Source organism: Poromitra crassiceps (assembly GCF_964638095.1).
Source record: "Poromitra crassiceps genome assembly, chromosome: 28".
Taxonomy (NCBI): domain Eukaryota; kingdom Metazoa; phylum Chordata; class Actinopteri; order Beryciformes; family Melamphaidae; genus Poromitra; species Poromitra crassiceps.
Genome location: NC_139651.1, coordinates 2,926,405 through 2,944,105, shown reverse-complemented (window position 1 = coordinate 2,944,105; position 17,701 = coordinate 2,926,405). Strand labels below are relative to the sequence as shown.

Sequence of the window (17,701 nt, the reverse complement as noted above, 5' to 3'; positions counted from 1 at the left end):
GGGCTGTTGCCGGGCGAGGTGGGCTTGTTGCCGGGCGAGGTTGGGCTGTAGCCGGGCGAGATGGGGCTGTAGCCGGGCGAGGTGGGGCTGTAGTCGGGCGAGGTGGGGCTGTAGCCCGGCAAGGTGGGGCTGTTGCCGGTCGAGGTGGGGTTGTTGCTGGGCGAGGTGGGGCTGTAGCCGGGTGAGGTGGGGCTGTAGCCGGGCGAGGTGGGGCTGTAGTAGTGGGAGGTGGGATTGTTGCCGGGCGAGGTGGGGCTGTAGTCAGGCAAGGTGGGGCTGTAGCCGGGCGAGGTGGGGCTGTTGCCCGGCAAGGTGGGGCTGTTGCCGGTCGAGGTGGGATTGTTGCTGGGCGAGGTGGGGCTGTAGCCGGGTGAGGTGGGGCTGTAGCCGGGCAAGGTGGGGCTGTAGTAGTGGGAGGTGGGGTTGTTGCCGGGCGAGGCGGGGCTGTAGTCAGGCAAGGTGGGGCTGTAGCCGGGCGAGGTGGGGCTGTTGCCGGGCGAGGTGGGGTTGTTGCTGGGAGAGGTGGGGCTGTAGCCGGGTGAGGTGGGGCTATAGCCGGGCGAGGTGGGGCTGTTGCCGGGCGAGGTGGGCTTGTTGCCGGGTGAGGTGGGGCTGTTGCCGGGCGAGGTGGGGTTGTAGCTGGGCATGGTGGGGCTGTAGCCGGGTGAGGTGGGGCTGTAGCCGGGCGAGGTGGGGCTGTTGCCGGGCGAGGTGGGCTTGTTGCCGGGCGAGGTTGGGCTGTAGCCGGGCGAGGTGGGGCTGTAGCCGGGCGAGGTGGGGTTGTTGCTGGGCGAGGTGGGGCTGTAGCCGGGCAAGGTGGGGCTGTAGTAGTGGGAGGTGGGGTTGATGCCAGGCAAGGTGGGGCTGTACTCGGGCAAGGTGGGGCTGTAGCCGGGCGAAGTGGGGCTGTTGCCGGGCGAGGTGGGGTTGTTGCTGGGTGAGGTGGGGCTGTAGCCGGGCGAGGTAGGGCTGTTGCCGGGCGAGGCTGGGTTGTTGCTGGGCGAGGTGGGGCTGTAGCCGGGCGAGGTGGGGTTGTTGCCGGGCGAGGTGGGCTTGTTGCCGGGCGAGGTTGGGCTGTAGCCAGGCGAGGTGGGGCTGTAGCCGGGCGAGGTGGGGCTGTAGTAGTCGGAGGTGGGAGAGGAAGATGGGGAAGGTGGGATGTAGGATGGAGAAGTGGGCGAGTATGAGGGCGAGGTAGGGGAGTAGCCCCCCGGGGAATGGGGCACGTAGGCTGGGGAGGTGGGCGAGTAGTTGGCAGACATGGCACTACCTGGAAAGTCGAGTAGAAAAATGTTAGAACCGAAAAATTACTTTCAGTTATAACAATAACAAACCACCAGAGAGTTTATTACAGTGTATAGAATATTATGAGCATCTTGTCCTATCCCTAAATGAAACCATGAGAGAGATTTTTACACGGTGTCTATTAACCTGGTGGAGAGGGGATGTAGGGGCTGGCCGGGCCCGGACACTCTGGAGACCCAGCAGTGGGGGACCAGGTCGGGGAGGAGTAGCCTGGAGAGAAGCCGCTTGCGTCAGACACTGAGCTGGGTGAGAAACCTGCCACACCGGGAGTCATGCTGCATCCTGGAGGAGAAAACACCAAGAACATTCCAGTGGCTGCAAACGGAATGAATAGAGTTGTGTTGAAAAGAGAGACTTCCTGGACTCATGGGCTCAACTCACCATGCATCATCTCACCTCACCTTCTGCTCAGCTAACTCACCTCATTACACAGCTGCGCACAATCAGGAGTGATGACACCACCTTCACCACTGGGGTCAAGCAGTTAATGGTGTGTTGGGTGCATGTTAGTGTTTTGGCTTCCTCTGCATAGTTAGTAGTGTTTGGATTGTCTGGACTTGCAGTGATGGCCACATGCTGTAGGTATCTAGCTGAGGGATGATCCTACTGACATTGATCTCCTTGTTATTTCAGAAACCACGCTCTTTGGAGAACTCATACACACATTGTTGTATCATCTCCCATCTTCTCCCCCTAACCTGAAGGCAGACCTGCTGTCTGTACACTCACCGCATCCACATGTCACAAGTCATGTTTCACCTTGCTTATATGCTGGGGCCCAATATTCTTCCCACTTATATCTCAATGGCACAGGTGAGAAAGCTGCTGTACCTCTGGTCTTGACTGGACATTGGAAGCTGTTGTTGCAGCCAAAGCCATCAGAGGTGCAGTGGATTTTGGACATGGTTTGAGTGAGCTATAGGGAGAAAAGGGAGGCGAGTGGCCCTCAGAACAGCCGGAGAGTCCCAGAGCCAGTCTCAACCTACCACAACATTTCATGGAGACCTGCTGGACGGAGAAATCGTCCCCGCTGCCTGCCAGTATCCTTGTATACCGTGTGATACCGCACATTCAGGTATGGGATACAACTAGGTTTGGGTGACCTACACCTAGCCCGATCATTCATCCAGTGTCATTAGTCCTGTGTGATCTGTACACCTTCCGGGTAAGTAAGGTGTACACGTCATGTATAGCCCCGCTTACCCTTGGCTCGGCTCTCCTGCACTGGCACACCCTGTCAATTCAGGCATGGCTATCTAGCTACATCAACTTACTATTATTACTAGCTAATTGATTGGGGGCTGTTAGACAGCATTTGGGACACTAACCTATAGGCTACTATCACTATTCATCACAGTATTAGTAAAACTAGATCAGCTCACACTCAACCCCATGCTGAGTTCCACAGCAGTGATGTCACCAGTCAGAGATGGGCAGTATTTGAAATACTTGTATTTGAAATACGTATTTCAACTACTTTTTTGTATTTTGTAATTTGTATTTGGCTGGGCAGAGAAAAATGAGATGTAATTTGTATCAAGATACTTTCAGATCTTGTATTTTGTGTATTTCAAATACATAAAATACATTTTTCTTTTTATTCTCAAATTGACACATGTAAACATTGACACAGGTTTAAACTAAAGATGGAGAAATTAGTTGTACTAAAAACAACTAAGTGAACTAAACCGAAACCTGATATGAACAAACAGAGAAATTACTTGTACTAAAAGACAACTACCGGTAACTGGACTGAACTGAAACCTGATTTGAATAGGAGAAATTAGTTGTACTAAAAACAACTAAGTGAACTAAACTGAACTGAAACCTGATATGAAAAGATGGAGAAATAAGGTGTATTGAAAAACAACTAACTGAACTGAAACCTGATGTGAAAAGATGGAGAAATTAGTTGTACTAAAAACAACTACGGTAAGTGAACTCAACTGAAACCTGATATGAATAAACAGAGAAATTACTTGTACTAAAAAACAACTAACTGGACTGAACTGAAACCTGATTTGAATAGGAGAAATTAGTTGTACTAAAAACAACTAAGTGAACTAAACTGAACTGAAACCTGATATGAAAAGATGGAGAAATAAGGTGTATTGAAAAACAACTAACTGAACTGAAACCTGATGTGAAAAGATGGAGAAATTAGTTGTACTAAAAACAACTAAGTGAACTAAACTGAAACCTGATATGAATAGATGGAGAAATAAGTTGAAAAAACAACTAACTGAACTAAACTGAAACCTGATATGATTCAGAATAGATAGAGAAATAAGTTGTACTGAAAAACAACTAACTGAACTAAACTGAAAGCTGATATGATTCAAATAGATTGAGAAAGAAGTTGTATTGAAAAACTAACTAACTGAACTAAACTGAAACCTGATGTGAATAGCTGAAGAAATAAGTTGTACTGGAAAAAAACAACTAACTGAACTATACTAAAACTTGATATGAATAGATTGAGAAATAAGTTGTACTGAAAAAAAAACTAACTGAACTAAACTGAAACCTGATTTGAAAAGGAGAAATTAGTTGTACTGAAAAACAACTAACTGTCATAAACCTGATTTGAATAGATGGAGAAATTAGTTATACTGAAAAACTATAACTGAACACCAAAGTACCCTAATAAAAATCAAAAATGTCTTTCTGTTGCTACAAGGATGTCTGAGCTTCACGGTGCATAATGATGGCTGTGCAGATTTTGACACTAGAATGGTGTTACCACTGCTGATAGTGGAAAGTTGTATTCAGTGAGTGATTGTTCTTAAGTAATTATGTTCTAGATAGCCAGGTTGTTTTGGATTTTGTTTATGAAGCAGAAGGAGGGGAAGTCATTTTAAGGATGTAAGGATTTGAACAAGAGTCCAATTTCATGGAAGGCCTTTTTTGTTTGAGATGCAGTTTCTCATCGTTCCTCTCACCGATTCACAATTTCACAACCTTAGACAGGATGTGCATCAGGGCATTCAATTCCTGAAATGTAACCTTTTCTAGTTGTATAAATATGTTTGCACGTTAAATAAATACTGTGACGACAAGTTACTGACATGGTGGTGAATGTGAAGTTGTTTAAAGGGGACCTACTATGCCTTTTACCTATTTCAGTTATTTATATATTGTGTTATGATGTCAGATATCTATGGCTAAACATAGTCAAAGTTCCAAAACTTGAGGTTAACATGCAGAAATGCTGCCTTTAAGTCAAAAGCCCTCACAGAAGGTGATTAACAGCTGAGCTGAAGGAGAAATTAGTTCTACTGAAAAACAACTAAAACTAAAATGGAAGAACTGCAGTGTGTTAGGGAGTACACATACTGTGACAGAGGACTAAAGAGAGGATTTACTGTCTCTAAGGAAACCAGAAAATTTCACTTTTGAATAGCTGAAATCAGAGAATTAGGACATTTTCCTTAAAGAAATGTCTCTAAATGATTAATAGATCATCAAAATAGGCAATTAATTTAATATTTGGCAATTCATCTATGAATTGACTAATCGTTGCAGCTCTTTAGAAGTTTTTATAAAATGTATTTTCATGTATTTTCAAAATACAAAATACGTATTTGTATCTCAAATACATTTTCAGACAGGTATTTTGTATTTGTATTGTGATACATTTTTTGAGCAAGTATTTGTAATTTGTATCAAAATACTTTATGATGTATTTTCGCCCATCTCTGTCACCAGTGTGCCCTGGTTGCGCACTGACATTCACTCTATTAAACTAAGCTAAATTGTGCTCTGACAAGAAAACTAATAGCTCTATTGGAATCCACAACCCCAAAACCCCCCCAAAAACTGGGTTTCTATGTATTTTAGATCATGAGAGATATCATTTAGGGACGGCATTAGCTCGGGAGGTAGAGCAGGTCGGCCAATGACTCAAGGGTTGGCGGTTCGAATCCCGCTCCCTCCCAGCTGTTGTCGTTGTGTCCTTGGGCAAGACACTTAACCCTCATTGCCTCGTATGAATGGGTATGAATGTCTATGAATGTTGGTGGTGGTCGGAGGGGCCGTAGGCGCGAAATGGCTGCCACGCTTCCGTCAGTCTTCCCCAGGGCAGCTGTGGCTACATCACCCGTAGCTTACCACCACTGGTACGAATGGTGTGAATGAATAATGATTTCTGTGAAGCGCTTTGGGTGTCTAGAAAAGCGCTATATAAATCCAATCATTATTATTATTATTATTATTATCATCACAGCTAGTTTTATGGCGGCCATCTTGCACACCATCTTTGCTACAGCATTTCACATAGTAGTTATGACAAAAATAACACTTATAATAAAGAAATGTGAGACCCATAAAACATTTTATGTTACCAAACATAGGTTTACATGCTCATTTAGTACAACACGTGGAAGCCATCTTGAAAAAGGGCGGCCATCTTGGATTTTTGAGTGGCCAGCGTCCTTTTTCAAAAGAGTGGACCTTGAAGAGTATCTGTGCCAAATGTCATGCTTGCATCACAAAGTGAACGATCCTTCTGAAATATGCAATTATCTGCTGCGCTATTGTGCAAGATGATGGACTACCTCTGCTCTGAAGCCTCCTGTCCTCCTGTGTGAGGTGAAACGTTGCTGCTTGTGGAAATAAAGCACTGAGAGAAGCATACAGTATTGTGTGCGGTAATAACTGTCTAAAGTCTATAAAACAGCATGATTGTTGCACAGGTGTGCTATGGGCTGGTTACAATAATGTTGCCTTCAAAGGGGGTGTTTACCATGTTCATCATGAGAAGAGTCCAGATGAACGGCGCCCTGTGGTATTTGTTGAATCGGGTCGGGGGTCACGCAGGTCCACTTGACCCCTGAACTAGTCTGGGCACCTTTCATCCCGCTTTTTGTCATGGGTGCGTAAAGGGGGGGCGTAAACCACAGAACCAGAATGAACACCGGAAGGAAGTGCGCCAAAACATGTCTTTGTTGCCGTTAGCTTGACGTCTCTTTCCTCGATTGTCTGATGCAAAGCTTCTGTATTGGCTTAAAAGATGTCAGATTGTGAATCCGCAATGTTTCTACAAGAACTTCTTCAAAAACTTCGTTCGGTACGTCCATCTTTTGTTTTGTTGTTTGCCGTTCTGATACGTTGTGTCTAATTGTCAAGTTAACGTAAAAGTTGACGAGCTATATCCGCTGTTACTTCCTGTCTAGGGCGGCGAGCTCACAAGTTCCATTTGAACGCAGCGTCACACATTGGAGACAGCTGATGGTCGTGAAATGAATTCAATCTGGTGGGACATTCCTGGATCCTGCATGCCAAATTGAACACTCCTAAAGCTCACATCTGTGTGGTATTAACCTCGCGTCACCAGGCTCTTCTCGGCGAGAAAGAGCCTGGCTCCCGCCCACAATTGATTTTGTCACCCTACTGGTTCCCGCCTAGAGCCCGCCCTAGACCGGATGGCAGCGTTTCTAGCTCGTCAACTTTCACGTTAACTTGACAATTTGACCCAAGTATCAGAATCCTCTTTCACCGTTTTGACCGGTGTGTCAGGCGGTGGTGGCGGAGATGCCATATTGCATAAACGTTTTGTTTTATGTAACGCTAGATTTGTTTTGATCAGACTCTAGTTTAGGTAACATCACCGCGTCAAGCTAACGGCAACAAAGACGTTGTTAGGCGCATTGCCATCCGGTGTTAATTCTGGGTCCGGGGTTTACGCCCCCATGACAAAAAGCGGGGTGGAAGGTGCCCAGACTAGTGTGGTATTGTGTTGTGTGTTTTTAGAGTGTAATTGAGACCAGTCCCAAGGCACAACAACAGTGCAATAATCATGTTGTTTAATCTGCATCTTGATATTCCACGCCTGTCAGGTGGAAGGATTATCTTGGCAAAGGAGAAACGCTCACAAAACATATTTAAATTATTTGTGAACAAAATCAGAGAAATAAGCCTTTTGTGTGCATAGATCAAAGTCATCCATCTTTTATGTCAACTGATGAAAAATGGCAGCAAAAAGTGTTTAGTATCATTACAAAACACACAATCAAATATATATCAGATGGGAGACCAGATTTAACCTGAAAGACTAACAGTGTAATGTGCCCAGACCTCAGGGATCCAATTTCAGTCTTGCTGTGACACAGAACAAGTGACAACCAATTGAATTCTTCCAAATCATTTTTATTCAGTGTCATTTTCCTTGTTTGTGACATAAGTCCATGTATGCGATCACAAAATCGTGTGACAGTAGCTACGGTCTTTTCCATATGTCATCAAGTTAGAATGGTTATAAAATAATACTAATAACATCGAACCTTAACTCATAACATTCTGTAAAATATTGGCATTTACTAGGAATTTATGACTCTAAATATAAATAGACTAGACAGCCAGAAACATTTCCAAAGTCTTTCCGACACCAGCAGAGTGAGAATGGTAAGAGATATTATCGTTCGGTGCCCAGAATGGACGGTAGAGTCCTGTGGTCGAAAGTTAAGGCCATTTTCGGAGAAACTGATATTGGCAACACATAAGACAGCTGAACCTTGAACACAATTTAGGTCTGAACCAAAACCCACGAGGAGGGGTACGTCCGAGAAAAAGAACGATAAAATACAGTGGGTAAAAACAAAAAGATAACCAACCAATGATACTCTAAGCTTTGGAGGGTTAGGAGTATAAAACCAGTTGAAAATCAAATCGACTTGTGAAGGCCTCTGCTGAGCTGAAGCAGTGTGGATCTCATGAAGGTGTTCTCCAGAGTTAACACAAGTTCTGATCCAGCAAAGAAACAACCACAGAATTATGTTATTTTCAAAGCTACCAGGACAGAAAGGAAAGGCCTTGGGATGAAATCGATCGCTTGATGTTCGTAAGCGAATACCACTGATAATGTAGTTTGTACTCGCACGTGCTCTTACAGACTCGCACATATTCGTAAACAGTTTTGCAGGCATTCATTTAGTTCTACATTATTGAGTTGATTTAAGTTGATGCCAGTGACGTCAGACGGCAGTGAATCAAGTATTAATTACAAGTCCTCCGATGATCATCTCCCTGGCATCAACTGAACTCAAATCAACTCGGAATAACCGTCAAACTAAATGAATGCCTGCAAAACGGTTTACATTTTTTCGGTTGTGTGAGAGATCAAAAGCAAAATAAATCAGCGTGGTTTTTCAGTGGCGTCCCTTTAAGTTTGCTAGTAACCCGTTAACAGCAGGTAGTAATGTGGGAAGTTGCAGAACTCGCCTTATCAGTGGAAAGTAATGCTAAATTGTACATGCATCATGTTTCCCCCTTTACATGGCAAGAACTGCGTATCTTCGTTCTTTACAGTATGTAGGTCATGTACTTTTCATGTAAAGGTGTCTGAAAACAAATGCTTTACCCCTCCCTTCCACACACAAATATACGTATATAGCTGATGGCCAACTGACTTATGACCCCTTCAGTTCAGTGGTGAGAAAACATTCATTGACACAAATATGCTCACAAGTACATGAAGTTATTCACAAACACACGGCCATAAAAATGACATTAAGTATTTCAGAGTCTTGTCGGGGGTTTAAAATCTCTTTCAAATCGAAAACAAACTTAAATATGCTTCCAAATAAAACTTTTCTTCCTCCTTATATCCTAGAAGACATGCATAATACACAAAATACATCAATGAGAATAATATTTGTATTATATACTTATATTGCATCTTTATATTTTTGTGTGTTATTGTGTGTATATGTACATTTTATGACACTGTATACAATTGCGACATTTTGAATGTCGCAGAGAGATCTCTTAATACTGTGTGAACATTTCACAATGAAATGCGTTAGGCTACTGAACCTCCTACCGCAACCCACAACTGAACACGACAGCACCCCCCCTTGGCGTTATCCTCTGTCTAGACAGAGTGAGGTCTGTAACAGGTGGTCTCTGTCTAGACAGAGTGAGGTCTGTAACAGGTGGTCTGTGTGGCTCAACTGACCCCTGGTTCTGCAAACTCGGCAGTTGGACCTCTGGACGCCGAGGAAGAGACGGTGGCGGCTTATCATTCCTAACGCCTAACAGTCACCGATGCCTGGCATACAGTGCGTGGACGCAACATATTATTATTATTATTATTTTGAGATTCTGTCGCTTCCTCACGCGCCTCTTCTATCCTCCCATCTGGAAAAGAGTAAGGTACTGGTAGAAAGGCACCTCAACACAGGCTTGTGAACTGAGCCTAAAAGATTGACATTTCATTACCTAAAACATTCCATATCAGCAGACCTGGCTGGGATAAAAGAATAAAATAAAAATATTTGAAGTTCTACTTTGTCTCAAGTTTCCCTTTTCTTTTCTTTCTTTTTTTTTTAAATCAGGTGAACAGGAAGACTGTGTGACCTCACAAGTTGTGTCCAAACATTGTATATCGGCGTCTCCTCGTCGTCTTACTGAACCGCCTATTGTTTTTCGAAGGTGAGTGGGTGAAGTCACACAGTTATTTAATGACCCGCCCCCAGTGGCCACATAGGTCCCTACACTGTATCTATAATGAGCTTACTGATATGAATGAGACAGTCTGGCCAGCTGAGTATGGGTGATGTCGAAGCCTCCCAATCTGTAGAAGACACCAAAATAAAGGAAACAGAAGCCGTTGCGCGGTCGGTCGGTCGCCAGTCAGTCGGTGGTGGTTTGAAATGCTTCACCACAGGAAGGTGATCACTTTGAGACACTCCACATCCATTGGTATATTTCCTTCGCATCAATAAAGAAAGAAAAAGAAAGAAAGAAAGACACCCATCACCTCCTTATATATACTCTGCTCTCATTTTGCATCCCGGTTGTTCCTTCATTTTGGTGATTACCGATATCTTAATTCAAAACACTAGTCTATTCTTGAGAGAGGCAGCTGGTTGGTCAGATGCATAGACCATGTGACCCTGAGGGACATGGATGGACCATGCATGGCCATGTTGCTTGTGCATGCATGTGTGTGTGGGGCGGGGTGTGTCCGTGCCTAGAATGGCGTGAAGTCTATAGGGTACATGATAGGGAGCCAGTTCTCAGTGAAGGTGGCACAGTGGATCCATCCTAGGTGTCGCATCAGCTGGGGAGGGAGGGGCAAAAAAAGAACAGAAGGTCATTCCACTGAACAAAGCTGATCAGGAATACTACTAATATTACATTAATATTATATTACATTTGTTCAAGCATTAATTCACATGTAGTCAGAATTCTGAGTTTAAAGATCGAGTTCAGCAAAGTTAGAATTTGGCTGCTAGCCCAGCCCCAGGCAGACACGGTCGGGGATTTAACCACCGCAGTAAACGCACATCTGAGCAGACGTCTTGTGTTCTGCTCTAGAATCCCCAAACCTGTAGTTTAGAGCCGCAGCACCGTCCTTTGGTGAGTCAGCCCATTGAGATATATGGGCGGTTTTACCCCACTCGCGCGCCAGCCGAATAACATTTTGTGGCCGTTCCCACACATGCCGACTGTCTCTATAAGGATACGGTAAAGGTTTGGGAAGACAGGCAAAACCTTTTTTCTCTTAATACCATGTCATACATAAAGATGTAACGCTACATTATGCTTTCCTTTTTATTTTATATATTTTTATACTTTTTTTTCTATGAATGTACACAAACATAATACTATCTTCATATAAATGAAAATGAGCATAAAACATATGTGAGATTCTCTGGCTCAATAAAAAAACATTTGAAATGTAAAAATAGTTCTGACTAGGGATGCACCGATTGCCATTTTCTTGGCCGATTCCGATTTCCGATTTTTGAATAGTCTGACTTGCCGATACCGATTTTTGCCGATTCCGATTTTTTTTCTCTAAAAACAACAATTGACAGCTTACACAAACGTTTTTGTAACTTTGTTTGAAAATTAAGATTCATAGAACAATTCTTACATCTAATGGGGATCCAAATAAACAAATAAACAATTCTTATCATTTGCATGAAGTAGGACCATCTCACTCAAACACATCTCAAAATAAAAGTGTTCCAGGTTAGGCTACTGGACAGAGCTTTTTTGTGCAAATACAATGAATACAAAAATTAAATTAAATCCAATAGCCTATATCCCACAGCTATCATGCATTTACTTTTCCAAAAGAAAACAGGTGCAACAGAACATCAAAATGATCCATGGACAAGGAGTTTATAGACTGGCTCCAGACCAGTCCTCTTGAGTAGAGGGGAAATGAGTTTATAGCCCTTTTCCCACATGCGCTTTGTACCGCAAAATGACCGGTACGTGGTCTAATGCCTGCATGTGAGAAAGGCGCCGTGCCGGTATAAGCGCGACCCCGTCGTCCCCGACATTTCACCAGTCTCTAGCCAGTCAGAAGAGCGGTATGCTTTTAAGGAGACGCAAGTGGAAACGGGTCCAGTCATTTTCCGCGACAGCGGTCCTTCAATCATGGGCGAGGAGTAGCCTACACACGTTGCTTAATGTTCCAGCGGGCATAATCTAATCATTCGCGCACATTAAAGCAAACTGGCGAAATGATCTTGTGATAGCCTAATAACAGCAGTATGTCAGCTTGCTGATTTCCGAAGGCAACCCCGGACACATCAAACGCAGCCAGTCTGTAAAAAGTGCTTCAACGCAGGTGAACGGATAAACATCGAACCAGCAACTATTTCTCTCAGACACGGATCCCAACTTCTTCAAAGTGCATCATCTAATCATTCGCGCACATCAAAGCAAACTACTTCCAGATTTCGCTTGTGCATTTTGCTTTCTCTACATACATACAAGCGTTGAGCAGCTTGCAAGCCTTTCTCGCTGTCTGTCCGTGGCTGCTGCTCTCGAGCAGAGAGGGGAGGGGGTAAATCGGCTGTGTTTATTACGCTGGCGGCTTGACGCTGCTCTTAAGTCAAACGAGTGTGATTTATTGTGTGACAACTGACAAGCGAAGTTATTTCGAGTTTTGCCGACCCCCCAAATAAGCTCCCCCCGCCCCCCGCCCCCCCCCCCAACATACTGGCAAATTCGCTGATAGATTCCCACATGCGCGAGCCGAAGTGTGAAGGGAAATGTCCGATATTGACTTACAGGTAATTTTCCGGTACGCATGTGGGAAAACGGCTTATGAGTTACAGTAACGATCTTCAGTCTGAATATCAGGCGGAGTTTACACACAGTCCGAAGTTTGGTATGCGTATTTTTATCTGCCATCCGAAAAAATATCATCACGCACAGAAAACGTTGCACACTTGTGAGTCCGATGCATTTTTATTATTATGTCCGTCGTTCTCATGTCGTTCTATTTGCAATACGAAACAAATAGTCTCTCCTGTATCCACCACGTTGCAACATGACTGACAGGCTGAGGCAGCAGCGCTGATGTGGAATGGAAATGGCAGGTCGGGGAATATACTGGACACACACAATGCTCACGTTCACCTCGCCAAGCCGGCTGTGCGCGGTGGCGGGTTGCTGGAGGACCGCTTCCCGGGGAGAGAGAGCAGAGAGAGAGGGGCCAGTGAGGTGAAGCGAGCCGCTCAGACTGGACTCCAGCCGAGCGGGACTCGGCCGCATCTCTGTCTCCACGGCTTATTTTCGACTTGCATGTGTGACAAACTGCGAGCTTTGTCTACTTCACTGACGGTGAAAAAAATCCACAACGAGGAAGGTATGCTGGCGTGTGTGGCGTGGTGGCTGGGTGCCTGTCTCGGTGCTTTGGGGTGCGCGCACGTCATGTGAAAATCGGCTCACAGAATCGGCTATTTAGAGTGACCGGCGCAGATCACCGATCGAGGCCGATCACGTGAAAATCGGCCATTTCCGGTCATGTGCCGATCGATCGGTGCATCCCTAGTTCTGACAAAAGATTCCCGAAACACACAACATAGCACGTATCCAATTGTGTTGCCTTAACCATGTCAGCTGTCACTGCTGTTGTACCTGGATGCAGTTTTTCATGTTGTCTTTGCTGGGCTTGTCCTCTACGATCTTGGAGGTGTATTTCAAGGCTCGGCCATACATCTTGTTCACCAGAGCGTGTTTGTAGGCAAATGTCAGCACCTGAACAGAAGTGAAGAGACCAGACCAACAGAGAGCTTTAGGTCAACATTTACTAAACTCCCACAGCACCGACTCACTGTCTCAATAGAGAGCCGAAGTGGAACGTCACTTCCTGCTTCAGCACTGTACCAGAGATTTTCATCCACCATTTATTTTCCAATAGACATTTCGTAAAATGCTTATAAAAATAGTTTTAATTGTTCAAACCAAACGGTTCAGATATATTTAGAAACAGGAGAGATCGCATAATGTTTAGCTCACACCAAAACGTAAAAAAAGCGGGTTTAAAGAAAATATATTTTCTATGTTTTTTATGTTTTGGTCTGAGTGAAATGTTCTATGGTCTCTCCCGATTCTAAATATAGCTGAACCGTTTGGTTTGACCAAGTAAAACTATTTTAATAAGCATTTTACGAAATGTCTATGGGAAGATAAATTGCGGAAGAAAATCTCTGGTACAGTGCAGAAGCAGGAAGTGACGTTCACTTTGCCTCTCTATTTGCAGGCAAATGGCAGCTAAACTCACATCAGGAAGGTTTTGAATAATTAGGTCAAAATTCCTCAATGACTCTGGCCTTTTCTTTCATTATACTGTCAGGAAAACAAACACATTCAACAAACCCCGCCCCCAAGAAACGTCACTTACTTTAGAGTCAGTCAGCTCCGCCCACTTCTGCACCTCCCAGAAAGTGTCGCAGAGGGTTTGATCCAGGCTCTGCGCGGTGTCGTCCGAGCTGCTGCCCACCTGATCCACGACTCCCTCGTCTGCTGCAGCCGCAGGTCCAGAGTCCACGGCGCTGGCCCCGTCCTGACCTGCAGGGGGCAGCAGCAGCTGGTCGGCCAGAGCACAGCCCTTCCTACACAGAGCGTCCAGCAGAGACGTCTTCTGCTTCTCCATGTCGCTGGAACACAGAGGTTGAGATGGATTCAGGTTGGTTTGAGGGTTCAGTAGTGTGTGTGTGTGTGTGTGTGTGTGTGTGTGTGTGTGTGTGTGTGTGTGTGTGTGTGTGTGTGTGTGTGTGTGTGTGTGTGGCCAATGTTTGTTAGGATGATCCATTGGAAACTTGTAGTATTCTGCGCTTGATAACCTTAAAGGAACAGCTCACCCTAAAATCCAAAATACATATTTTTCCTCTCACCTGTAGTGCAATTTACTTGTAGTGCTCGAACTACCAAAAAAATACATTTGAAAAACAGCATCGTCTCTTTCCAGAAATCATGAACCGGTTACTCAGTGTGAGCAGTTTCATGGAGGAACTATTTTCTTCTGCAGTCTCATGTAGGAACTAGCTAGCAGCTAGTGGGTGTAGTTCGGCCTAAAGAAAATAGTTCCTACATGAAACTGCGCACAACAAGGTTTGTGGATTATCTTGAATAACCGCGTCATGATTTCTGGAAAGCGACATTGCTGTTGAGTTTTTCAAACGTATGTTTTTGTCACTTTGAGCACCACAAGCCGAGTGCCATCCAGTTCCATTGTATTGGAGAGAAGGCAGAAATCTCTAGGGCTGATATCTCCAAAACTCAGGCAACGAACACAAAACAATCTAGGTGGATAAATGGCACTACAGGTGAGAGGAAAAATATGTATTTTGGATTTTAGAGTGAGCTGTCCCTTTAAAGAAAATTCCACCCTTGGATACAATGTTAAATATCATCAATCTGTTTTGTTCAATGCATTCCAGGAGGTTTTGTGTCCGATTGTTGTAATTTACTTTTACCGGTACTCGCTGTACCCAGAGCCATAAATAATAGAAGAGTTCCGACATCTCCATTCACTCCAATGGACCAGTTTTTTCCCAGGAAGTAGAAAGTGGAACTCTTGAGTAAAAAAAGCAGCACTGTCGAGTTGCAGCAAAAAAGACAGTTTGTGTTGTACTTTGAAAGGGTTTTTCATCCCTTAAATCAAATCGCATTTTGGTCCTCCGCTGACGCCACTCTCTTACTAGAGGACACTAGCTGTACCCATTTTCTCTCAACCTGCTGCTTCTCTATCCATTGTTTTGATGCCCTTTGAGAAAGCGCTTTGTCTCCTCCAGTTCTTCAGTGTTGCATACCTCTTGATGGACGCAGCATCTGGTCGAGGGTCCGTCTTCATGGTGAGGTAGACCGCCAGAGCAGTCTGATCAATGTGGGACAAGACGATGTCGGCCGCTGACACCACCTCCTCCAGACGTTTGACACGCTCCTAGAGACACAACCAAGGGTGAGAGAAATCACTGTGACCAGAGCGATATACGTTTAAATCTCCCGCCGTTATTTTGCGACTGAGCGCTTTCTCTCGCGTGAAACACTCTCAAAGTGATCTTCGCTGGAAAAACAAGACGCTCTTTAAGTATGTCATTACCTTTTCCGAGTCCAACTGGTGCAGTCTCTGCACGTGCAGCGGGAGGTAAGAGGGGTAGTTTTCCTTCAGCTCGTCGTAAACGCAACTGGTGTCCAACCTGAAGAACAAAGACGGGAGATGAGATGTTTTTAGAGATTGGCGTTTGAAGACGAAGGATCAAAGACACGGAGCGAAACGGAGAAGCGACGATGCACACTTTGTCATCCACTGGATCTTCAGGTCTCTCAGGGCCTCGGAGAACTCCTCCTTCACATCTTTCTCTTTCTCCGCCTCCTTGTCCTTCTCCTTCCCGCCGTTCTTCGTCTTGTTGGGCGCAGGAATCAAGTGGTAGACGACGGGCACAATATCCTGTATGACACACACAGAAATCTGTTCCGTTAGAAATTAATTAACACCATCCGTGAACTTTTTTTCCCCTTTTGCCTACTCTGGATCAGCATCCCAATTCTCACCCGTTCTACCAATGTCACCATGTCAATAGCCGAGTTTACACGGAGCCTTTCATTTGACTTGTAATCAGAATAGCTGCCCAATCAGAATAAAAATGTCTCATATATATGAGTGTATAGAGACAGTCGGTCTGTGTGGGAACGCCCACAAAATGGTACTACAGCTGCAGCGCGCGAGTGGGGTAAAACCCACCATATATCTCAATGGACTGACTCGCCAAAGGACGGTGCTGTGCTGCTCTACACTACAGGATTGGGGATTCTAGAGCAGGCACATAAGACATCTGTTCAGATGTGCGTTTACTGCGGGGGTTAAATCCCCGATCCCGTCTGCCTGGGTTGGGCTAGCAGCTACATGCTAACTATGCTGAATGGATAGAACGGGGGATTTACCCCACGCTGACCACGCCCCCCAGCCAGCTACCCCAGCGTCTATGACGAGACACAGACTGTGTCTATATGCAATGTAAGGCGACCTTGGGTGTCATGAAAGGTGCCTCAGAATGAACTGGCCGATCCGAATGGAATTTCATTCCGCTTGAGAGTGCCATCCGGTTCCATTGTATTGGAGAGAAGGCAGAAATCTCTACGGCTGATATCTCCAAAACGCCGACTACTAACACAAAACAATCTAAATGGATAAATAGTACTATAGGTGAGAGGAAAAATATGTATTTTGGATTTTAGGGTGAGCTGTCCCTTTAACGACATAACCATCCTTTGAGCAGTGTCTACCTACAGGTAGGTAGGTCTACCTACAGGTAGACACCAAGGTCCTACTACACCAAGTGAATGGCATCCTAACAACAGATGCAGCAATCTTCAATTACCGTCTACTGGGCCATGACAGCTCTGTCGAGATCGTTGGCAGATTAAAACAAAGATCCAACAGAAACTTAACTTGAATATATTTAAACTAATCTTAGCAGAACCTAAAACCAATTCAACCTCTTAATAAACAGCATAGATATCATTAGGTTTCTCTAAAGCAATGTCTCGTATGGTGTAACAAAGTTCAGTTCTTTGGTAACTAAGGCAGCCGGCTGGGAGCACCAACTGAAGATCGCTGACACTGTACATTTAAAGAAACACCGTTGCCAATTACATCAATGATAGTTGTGCCATTTTACCGACCACCAGAAAACACAGAAATCCTCAAAATAAAATGTAGAATAATTACGTACAGTAGCCTGACTAGACTTGTTGTATATTTGCTAAACAATCTTTCTGTTATTCACAGTGACATGACATCATTAATGCAGATATATAACACATCCTATCTTCAGGTAAAGGAGGCGGCCATGTTCCTTGTAAAGGCAGGTGGTAGACGAGCATTAGCCGCTCTGTGTTGAACAATGATGATTCTAGCTCATCCGGCAGTACCTTTTTAAACTTTCCTTGTCGTTTTGCAGAGGCCTGCCCCTGGTGGTCAGAATAACACACAGTAAGGAAGAGACAACACAAAAAAACACACCAAAAAGGATTCTCTCTCTCTTTCTGCATTGTTTAGGTTTCATCCTACCAAAGTGGCTCAGAATCGACCCCTTAGGGCTGAACGATTTTGAAAAAATATCTCATTGCAATGACTTTGACTGAT

The 17,701-nt window shown here is 44.6% G+C and overlaps 1 protein-coding gene across 3 annotated transcripts in view; it reads right to left on the bottom strand.

Annotated features, from left to right (window-relative positions):
• Window positions 1-7,343: 7,343 nt before the first annotated feature.
• tpp2 (tripeptidyl peptidase 2) overlaps window positions 7,344-17,701 on the bottom strand; it is a gene marked incomplete at its 5' end in the record, with an annotated part of 28,458 nt that continues 18,100 nt past the window's right edge. Inside the window, 8 exons of one of the 3 annotated variants that reach the window (XR_014553831.1) lie at window positions 7,344-9,157; window positions 9,513-10,366; window positions 13,189-13,308; window positions 13,955-14,210; window positions 15,366-15,496; window positions 15,656-15,752; window positions 15,852-16,003; window positions 17,488-17,526. Coding sequence is in view for 2 of the 3 variants with exons in the window: in XM_083662352.1 (XP_083518478.1) it covers window positions 10,277-10,366; window positions 13,189-13,308; window positions 13,955-14,210; window positions 15,366-15,496; window positions 15,656-15,752; window positions 15,852-16,003; window positions 17,488-17,526 (885 nt within the window). Of the gene's footprint in view, window positions 10,367-13,188; window positions 13,309-13,954; window positions 14,211-15,365; window positions 15,497-15,655; window positions 15,753-15,851; window positions 16,004-17,487; window positions 17,527-17,701 lie in introns of all 3 variants that reach the window. The other 2 variants (XM_083662352.1, XM_083662353.1) reach the window with 2 other exon arrangements.